Source organism: Sinocyclocheilus grahami, unplaced genomic scaffold, assembly GCF_001515645.1.
Source record: "Sinocyclocheilus grahami isolate Dianchi unplaced genomic scaffold, SAMN03320097.WGS_v1.1 scaffold68.1, whole genome shotgun sequence".
NCBI lineage: Eukaryota > Metazoa > Chordata > Actinopteri > Cypriniformes > Cyprinidae > Sinocyclocheilus > Sinocyclocheilus grahami.
Window position 1 is genome coordinate 773,605 of NW_015505247.1, and position 10,418 is coordinate 784,022.

General features: G+C 38.3%; 1 protein-coding gene across 1 annotated transcript in view; it reads right to left on the minus strand.

The window, feature by feature from the left end:
* Positions 1-9,538, minus strand: part of LOC107585267 (suppressor of fused homolog) — a 16,381-nt gene extending 6,843 nt beyond the window's left edge. Inside the window, exons 1-6 of the mRNA XM_016272214.1 lie at positions 9,033-9,538; positions 8,636-8,770; positions 8,286-8,422; positions 5,367-5,405; positions 4,737-4,919; positions 4,507-4,609 (exon numbers count right to left, since the gene is read on the minus strand). Of these exons, the coding sequence (XP_016127700.1) occupies positions 4,507-4,609; positions 4,737-4,919; positions 5,367-5,405; positions 8,286-8,422; positions 8,636-8,770; positions 9,033-9,184 (749 nt within the window). The 5' untranslated portion in view covers positions 9,185-9,538. The remainder of the gene's footprint in view (positions 1-4,506; positions 4,610-4,736; positions 4,920-5,366; positions 5,406-8,285; positions 8,423-8,635; positions 8,771-9,032) is intronic.
* Positions 9,539-10,418: the final 880 nt, after the last annotated feature.

Here is a 10,418-nt window from a genome sequence, read left to right on the forward strand (position 1 = left end):
GGGGGCCTTCTGTAGCGAATCGATGCATTTTTGTAAGAAAAATATCCATATTCAAAACTTAATAATCACTTTAATGTAGCTTGCGCTCACTGTTGGACACTGGAAGCAGTTCTGGGGGAATGGATTCGTCTGAAAGAAGAAAGTCATATACACCTAGGATGACTTGAGGGTGAGTAATTTATGGGCTAATTTTTATTTTGGGGTGAACTAACCCTTTAATAACTACAAGCAGTCCTAATGAGTTTTCAGCAATAATAATAATAATAATATTAAAGGGGTCATGAATTGAGAAATCAACTTTTACTTGAGCTTTTGATATATAAGAGATCATCATCCTAAAAGAATATCCTGTAAGTTTCAGAACTGAAAACGTCCTTGTTACTGAAATAAAAGCTTTTTTTTCACACCATGCCCAGCGATCGCCAGATGCTGGAATGTGCCTACCTATGACCAGTGGTGGAAAGAGTACTGAAAAAAAAATATACTCAAGTAAAAGTACCATTACCTTCCAAAAAATGTAGTGTGAGTAGAGTAAAAGTACTTGTCCAAAAAACTACTTGAGTAAAGCAACTTGTCTCCTCAGTCCCCAGACGTTTGCAGACTGTTATAAAAAGAAGAGGGGATGCCACACAGTGGTAAACATGGCCTTGTCCCAACTTTTTTGAGATGTGTTTATGCCATGAAATTTAAAATCAACTTATTTTTCCCTTAAAATTATACATTTTCTCAGTTTAAACCTTTGATATGTCATCTATGTTGTATTCTGAATAAAATATTGAAATTTGAAACTTCCACATCATTGCATCCTGTTTTTATTCACAATTTGTACAGTGTCCCAACTTTTTTGGAATCGGGTTTGTACATCAAAACAGCACGGAAACAGTATTCAGTTGAAGAAAAGAGGAGTTATTCTCAGTACAATCATCCCCACTTAAATCATACAGTTTGAAAAAATAGATTTAAAATCATGTGTAAGGCCACTGAGACAGCATGCTGTTGTTGCACATAAAATATTAATGTTTAGAACAGTGCAAATACAAACACCATTAGAAACTCATAGTTCAGCATCACACACACCATGATATGGGTTGAAATGAGAGCCCATTTCTCTCCAAAACGGTGCCAAGCATATATACAAATCATTTAGTATGCAGAAATCCGAAATTTACCTTAACATATTAAGTTAGAGGAAGATGCGACTGAATAGATGCTTGAAGAATGCACTTCCAGCAGCCATGATAAACAGTTGGCGCTTAAAGTTTTCTATGCACAATTTGATTTGACGAAAGTCATGAGACCTATTACTCTCTATCCAATCAAGTTGATGGATAAAAATTAAATTAAAATAAGCATGTAACGACCACAAACGGAGGAAAATAGCGGAGTAAAAGTACCGATACATCACTTAAAATGTACTCAAGTAAAAGTACACAATTTTTAAACTACTCAAACATACAATTACTGATAAAAACTACTTAATTACTGTAATGTGAGTATTTGTAATTCGTTACTTCACACCCCTGCCTATGACGTAATAGATAGGTTAAACACCGCCTCCACAGAAGAATATCAACACCCTAATTCTGTAGCCCCGCCCACTGATTCACACATGACATAGTAGGGAAATAACGCTAAATTGTGGCACTAAACCAGATCGAGCGACAGAGCAATAAACATGGTGTTGAAGATCGCAAAATATTGTGCAGTGCCTGGTTGTGGAAGAACACAGTTGCTGCATAAGCTTCCTTCGGATTCAAATATTAAGAATGCACAGTTGAAATTTATTTTTAATGAAGTTTCTGCTCATGTGAGTAAAACATTGAGCGTTTGTTCGCTTCATTTCACCGCGGATTCCTTTGTAAACAAGACACAGGTCGACGCTTGATTTGCAGAGAGACTGAGATTAAAAAGCAATGCTGTGCAGTCAATATTGGATCCGACAGGAATGCCGCAGTACACTTATGAGAGTAAAAAATATTTGCACTGTGTGTCACTATTGCTTTGTTAGAGATCGCTTGATATGTTCCGATTATGTGTACGTGTCTAACCAAAAAGTTAACCCTAACCCATAAAAACCGAGCATTTATCAAGCCGGCCTCAAAACCAGGGTAGAACATAGACGATTACTTATTGATTTTGATGTTTCTGAATGTAAAAACCACACGAACGTCATAAGTGGATCTCAGACAACAGTATAAAATAATTTTAAAAAGCCAGTTCATGACCCCTTTAACAGGCATATAGACAATTTTTCATAAGGAAAAAGTCCCTCAACTAAAGCTGTAAACTATATAAGGAACCAGGTCAGTTGGTATGTTACCAGAATACTAAAGGTTAAAATTAAAAGTCCAAAATATTAAATTCAATTGCTATTTATTTTTAGATATAGTAAACAACACTCAATTGCAATGTATACAATCATTTAAATTACACAGAAGCAGTTTTTATATAAAACTTCTAATAATTTTAATTATGTTTCTACTCCAATTCATTGTTGAAATATTAACATTTAAACAGTGGCTATAATAAAACACATTTTCATGACAGACTTATTCAATCCTACATTGAACAAAATAGAACCAACAGGTTCATTACAAATATAATGAATTTGTAATACTCCATAGTTATTTTATTTTATTAGCTAACTATCAAGCTGTGATTGAACTGCTTTCCTCAGGGAAATGTAACATTACATTGTTTACAAGCTGTTTTACTGGCGTCTTTCCACAGTTGAAACATGAAACATGATACATTTCAGTAGGATCCTTTCAACATACCTTCTGATATTAATGTATATTCCATGACATTAGTAGTACTAAAGCTGAAGATATGATCGGTTAATGGATTGGAGATGAACATTACAAATATTGATTAGTGCAATTTTGTGCAAAACATCTACTGAAAACAGTAAAGACTGACAGATCGATCTTGAAATTCAAATATCGATATTGGTTAAAAATGAAGAGATTAAAATAAAGAAATCAATACTGTCAATCCAGCCCTACCAATTTACCCATCTCCGCAATCATGCGCACAACAGAAATATCTGTGATGTTACATTGCTCAACCACTGCAAATAGGGCAATGGCAGTAGACCTACATGGACTGATCATCACTTTTCATGCTTCACAGCACCCATAATTAATCATTTATGTGATTAATTGTGCAGCCCTGAGTGCAATTAACAATATAGCAAAATCTCTACCTGGCACCAAACATCTTTTGTCTCCTAGCCATAAACCATAATGATGCCATCCTGTCTAGTGGTCGACCGATATGGGTTTTTTGGGCCGATACCGATAACAGAAAAAATTAGCATTTATCGGCCGATACCGATATGGTGGCCGATATATCGTGCATCCCTAGTTTTTTGACAGCCGATACCGATGCCGATATCTTGGAAAGCAGTGTGGCCGGTGGCCGATATAATTTTAATTCATATTTAAGAAATTTGAAATAATTTGAAAATGGATTAAAAAATCAACGTGTAAAATAAACATACTTATACTCTAGAAGACTAAGTATTTTTCACAAATAAATAAATATATAATAAAATAATTAAAAAGGAAGTAAACACTGTAACCAACAGGGCACTCAGTATTCTGGGAAGTTTGTGTGCATTGGGAATCATATTTTTTCAAATAAAGCCAAGGTAACACTCATTTTACATACAGCACACAGTGAAAATGACATGAATATGACAGTGGGTAAATGTATAAAGCGCAGCATAATTTGAATCAGTCACGAGTTTGAAAGTTTGTCGATCGCGCATCTCCAGTGAAGCTGAACTCTCTTCCTGTCCGTATTCTATTCGCACGGACCATAGGACCTACCGTCACAAGTTCGGGATGTGGTTTTTAATGATGAGACCTTTTTTGTAATCAGGCTCTCAAAAAGTATATAAAAATTTGGATATAGATTTATCGGCCAACATATCGGTTATCGGCTTTCAAAAATAAAGGATTATCGGTTATCGGTATCGGCCAAAATTTTCATATCGGTGCATCCCTAGTTTAAATTATACAAATGCGTATTTGCGGAATGCTGATGGCAAACGAGAAAGTATTATAATATTTGCCTTTAATACTATTAAAGCAATCGTTATAATACTTTTTTGTATACACTTTAATTCCTTTGTTTAACAGTTCTATCTGATTATTAGATAGACTTATATCCATATTAGACAGAACTGAATGACAACAGCGAACAAGAGGGAGAATGTGAGCACTGTGTGCTCAGGCGCTGCAAGTCCCGCCTCGAACTCATCGGCCAAACAGAAAAACTTATCGGCCAATGCCGATATTTGAAAAATGGCAGATATCGGCCCTACTAATCCTGTCCCGAACAGGTGGCATAGCAAACCAAAGCAGTTTGTTGTCTTGAAACAAACTCCTCAACCTGCTACTTCCAGAATTAAGGTCACAGCACTGGTAAACCATACTTCCGCTTGACCAGTATAATCACACAGTCCTGAAGCTTTGATTGTCATGAAAGGGCAGGACTTACTGTGGCCAGTCGTGACTGTGCCTCTGACTGCTGATGGGAGGCAGGACAGACTTGCTGTTAATCTCCAGTCCTTTCCTCAAGGCTTCTCTAATCTGTTCAGTGTCTGTATGAACAATACAAATACTCATGACAATGACATAGTAATTTGAGCCAATACAAAATCTCTGAAGCATACGGAGTTTGGTGTCTTAATTTTAAATTGGGCTGCACTTGTCCTTAGCACCAATCACCTTTGTCTGACAGCCTGCGTGGCTGTGACCCAATGCAAATGCTCCTGCTGTCGTCCTCATCCTCGGGAGGTCGGCTCAAGTCATCCCAGGCGCACTTGGCACTGACCCCGCTCAGGTTAGAGCCGTCCGTCTCTATGCCCTTATCCACTCGTTCCTGCTTGGAATGAGCAATCAACACACGCACTAATCAGCAGGAGATCAGCATGGCTGGACATGTGTCCGTCTCAGTGCAGAGAGCGAGGGGTCAGAGGACTAACAGCAGGTGGAGGTGTTGAGTTTAACAGCCACAGACTTAATTATACTCCATCTTTTCTCATCACTCCTGAAGCATCACAGTATGCGTTATAACAGATGGCCTTAATCGCCAGGAATAATTATCATTCATTACTTGAGAGAGGTAAAATGTGTTCAAAAAAAGAGGCAGAGGTGCAAAATATTCAAAGGACATGACAAGTTTAGCTTGGATAAATTAAAAAAAAAGTAAGTATCTAAACAGGCCACACTGTTAAATAGTTCTTAATTTTAAGGAATAATTCACAGAAAAATTAGCAACTGCACGGATATTAAAATTCTGGCTGATATAGATAAGCAAATAATGATCATGTTATGGTCAGTAATGAATAAACGGACTGTGCCACGAAATGTGATCTCCGCTACAGAATGTGTTTTCTGTCGCAGAGCAAACGATTTGTCTGAGAGATCTGCATACTTTCAAGAAAGTAATATTTAAAATTGAAATTAAGTTTAATTTTAGTCTGACAACTCTGATATATTGCATACAGTACATGCAATAGAATATAGACATAGATACCTCCTATGGGACAAATCTGCTATTTTTACACTAAAAACGACAAGTTTGTATGTGGATTGTTTGCACTTCCAATCAATAAAGCTACTAAAATACAGCAGAATGCCACATTCCGCTAAATACAGTCCATACATATTCAGATGTGCGATTCCACATGCTGCACCTCATATCACGGAATTGGATTCTAGATTAAAAGCATTAAAAGGGTCACACTATCAGGCTGAGAAATGACCATGAATAGTGGTCGACTGATACATCGCCGTAGCCGATATATCGGCCGATATTAGGATGTGCAGCGCTGACCTCCATACGTCATGCTCCCGGAACTGCTTCCAGTGTACAACAGTGAGCACAAGAATATGGATATTTTGAATATGGATATTTTTCTTACTAAAACGCATCGATTCGCTACAGAAGGCCTTTGTTCACCCCCCGGAGCCGTATGAGACACTTTTTTTTTATGGATCGGCGCATTTTAATTAAGTGCTTTTGGACTGATGCATGCAACACCCGCCGAGTGCCATTAAACAGCTTAAAGATCAAAGACAATTTTTAATATAACGCCGACTGGATTCGTCTAAAACAGTGTTTCTTAACCCTGGTCCTGGGCGCCCCCCAGCACTGCACATTTTGTGTGTCTCCCTAATTAAAAAAAATATCCATATTCAAAACGTAATAATCACTTTAATGTAGCTTGCGCTCACTGTTGTACACGGACGCAGTTCCGGGCGGATGACGTATGAGTTCAGCTTTGTGCATGCGCCGCTCAGAAGTGACGAACGCGGAAGCGCAGCGGAGAGATAAAAACAAAACAATGGTCACTTATTAGAAGTACAAAAGGACTTGTAACTTGTAATGAGGATTTGTAAAGAAGAATGTCGGAGGATTTCGATATAAGCCAAGAGGAGACTGGTTTTCCTGTGCTAAAGTAAGGAACCTCTGCTCCTGTTAACAAACGTTGGTTTTCACGAGACTCACCGGCGCATGGACAGCGCTGACCTCATGCGTCATCTGCCCGGAACTGCTTCCAGTGTACAACAGTTGGCGCAAGCTAGATTAAAGTAATTATTACGTTTTGAATATGGATATTTTTCTTACAAAAACGCATCAATTCGCTATAGGAGGCACTTGTTCACCCTCCGGAGCCGTGTGAGACACTTTTTTTTTATGGATCGGCGCATTTTAATTAAGTGCTTTTGGACTGATGCATGCAACACCCGCCGAGTGCCATTAAACAGCTTAAAGATCAAAGACAATTTTTAATATAACGCCGACTGGATTCGTCTAAAACAGTGTTTCTTAACCCTGGTCCTGGGCGCCCCCCAGCACTGCACATTTTGTGTGTCTCCCTAATTAAACACACCTGATTCAACTTGTTAGCTCATTAAAAGAAACTCCAGGACCTGAAATAGGTGTGTCAGATAAGGGAGACATACAAAATGTGCAGTGTTGGGGGGCGCCCAGGACCAGGGTTGAGATAAGGGAGATAACACTGGTCTAAAAGAAGAAAGTCATATACACCTAGGATGACTTGAGTAATTTATGGGCTAATTTTCATTTTTGGGTGAACTCTTTAAAGGGGTCATGAACTGCATTTTTTTAATTATTTTATTTTATTTTAATGTTCTCTGAGGTTCACTTATAATGTTAGTGTGATTTTACATTTAAAAAAAAACAACCATCATAATTTAGTAGTAATAAGCTACTTTCTATACTGTTTTTGAGCCTCTCTGCAGAACAGTCTGTTTTATAGGCGGGGAGCATTCAAGACTCGCAAGTAAACGGCCACTGCTATGATTGGCTAACAGTTTCGCTTATTAAAATAACAGATGGACGTTGCTGTGAAGCACTCTGAAAACAGCATGGGTCATTTAGGTAAAAACTTATATAAACACTCAGTATATATCAAATGGTCTAGAACAGACAATGCAATGGGGTAAAAGCACGTTTACTCAATACTCACACTTCTGTGTTGCGACATTACTGTTGGATCCACTCTAGTTAGACTCAGCGCTGCATCATCATTTACTTTCTAAGCCTGTATCATACTGTCTTGTTTAAAAATGAATCCGTAGCAAAGAAAAGCAAACAGTGTTTCACTGACACGATCTGGAGCTCTTTGCCAATTTTACCCCATGTTTACACCAGATGTGAGACTTTAGACAGCAGAACCCATTATAATCTGCAATTCTACACTGGATGTGGCACGGACTGACACAACAAATCTCAGATGGTAAACTGATGTCCTGCTCTATTTCTGACATACAAGCATTCATGCCACTTCTGACCTGAAAGAGAAAAGGATTCGCAACATGACGCAACTGCGCTCCCGTCTGATCTAGATATGTTAGGATCACAAGGAAGGCAATTCAAAGACTATTTTTCACAACTTACACTACACAGTGTCAGTTGTAATCTGGTAATGTCATCTGTATGGTTCTGTTGATGGAGTAATCCTGTGTTCACGTCTCTCTAGCATTTCCTCTCCTACTACAAAGCGTGTATCAGTGGGCGGGGCTAAAGAGGCAGTGATGTAGAAGCAGACGTTGATGATCTTCTGCGGAGGCGGTGCTTAGCGACACTATTACGTCATAAAGTGGCACATTCCAAAACGAGTAGTTTTCTGAGCTTGGTTTCAATAAAAGCTTTTATAATACATTGACCTGTTAGATGTCAAAAGATCAAGGAAAATTTGATTTCTCAGTTCATGACCCCTTTAAGAGTGGGTGCAGGCACAGTACCTGATTGAAACACGTATCGAGCCAAGCCTTGCATGAGCTCAGCTGGCCAGGTAGGGGGTGCCGTCTCTCCTGCTTCTCTCTTCAAGCGAAATGTGAGCTCAAAACCAAAACCACTTGGGCCCTCTTGACCTGTGAATCTATAAAGAAGCAGAATACAGCTTAAATGCAATCAATACCAACCTACATCAACACAACTCTTCACATAAAACTAAAAGTTGTATTCATTCAACTGCTGAAACTAACGGTACATCATGTAAATATGAATTTAAGTTGAACTAAACTAGTTGGGTATTGCTGTAACAACACTGCCATGTAATGAAACTGTTCATCTCATAATTTGTCATTCTTACTCATGAACTCTGTTGTCCCCATACAAGTCACTAAGACCCAAGCTGACATAGTGCCAATGTTCTGGTATATCTTGTCCAGGACATCCAAAGTTTCTGTACATACTAATGTAGTCCAGAGGATCTGGACCCCCTAACCTGAAAAGAGGATTATGGGAGGAAAAATTGAGTCATTGAGATGTAAAAGTACACTTGAAAGTTTGTTATTAGCCTATTAATAATGCTTCTGCTGACATAAATTTGATTGTCATCTTTGATTACCACTCAATTGTTATAATAGTAAAAACTAGTTATGAAATAGTGGAAAATATCCTTTGAATAAAATCCAGTTTTACTGAACTTGTTTTTATGTCTGCATTTCAAGCAACAACATAAAATACGAATGCTTCAGACGTCTCACCAGTACTTCACAATGGCTGTGACTTGCAGCGGGTTGGCCTGATCGGGATACAGGCGCCTGCATTCCCCATAAATGGCCTGCAATCCTGGGGGAAAGAGCGAGGCGAGGCCGAGGCGCGCTGCTGCTCCGCTGCTAGGCCGCATCTCATCCATCCCCACACGGCCACACCAAACAGAGAAGAAAGTTGTCGAAACGCAAGAAAAAAAAGTGTTCTTTAAAACTTACAATAAAAAAGGCAAATAAATAACCGATCATGTAAAAACTATTTGTATCACTTTTCCCCCTATGTTTAAGTTAGCCCCTGTTGCAGTTTTTTCTCTGAGCTTGATGTCCAGAAAGGGGACGTGGCTAACTCTTTGATTGACACTTGATCCACCCAATCAGAACAGCCGTTAGAAAGAAAAGACATGAGAGCCGCGATGCGGTTGGACCATAGACTGTGGTTGGACGAATGTATCGTGATCAATCAATTTGTTAGCTGTTGATCCATGTGGAGGTGGGGCTCAGTGGTCTGCTCCACAGAATGCGTCCATATCCAATGCCATTCAACTATGGAAGCATATAGGTAGCGAAATTCAATTTAAAATGCAATATGCAAAATGGCAATGCAATATTCAAAATGGCAGCGCAATATTCAAAATGGCATTGTATTTCTGTATTTAAATTTACATTTTCCATTACCCATACGTGCAAAGTTTGGTGCAAAAGTAAAATGAAAATTTTATTTTATAATTTGCATTTGCCATTTCCAACAGTAGTCTTAATATGTAAATTGCATGCACATTTGAACGCTTTATAAGTTGCGAAATGTTCACGCTCCCCTTCATCTGCCAGTGAATTCAGCGATCTTATCAGATCGAGCTGCCATGTTTCAAACGATCCAGACGTACCACGCTTCCACCAATCCCTGCCTTGAAGCAATGAGTGACGGAGGGGGGGCGTGGTCAGCTCGGAATGCATTTTCAAATTGAATTTCCCTTGAAATCCCTCGGCGTCATGATGAAAGTGCAATCCTAAGTGTTCTAACTGTTAGTCTAAATGCATTTAGGACAAATAGCATTTAAAGGATCATTTTGCTACCATTTCTGCTTGAACATGTTACACATATCAAATCAATTTGTATTATACATTTTCATTTTCATTTCGCAACTTATAAAGCGTTCAAATGTGCATGCAATTTACATATTAAGACTACTGTTGGAAATGGCAAATGTAAATTATAAAATTAAATTTTCATTTTACTTTTGCACCAAACTTTGCACGTATGGGTAATGGAAAATGTAAATTTAAATACAGAAATACAATGCCATTTTGAATATTGCATTTTAAATTGAATTTCGCTACCTATATGCTTCCATATTCAACAACTGTTACTTATTTCTTCTT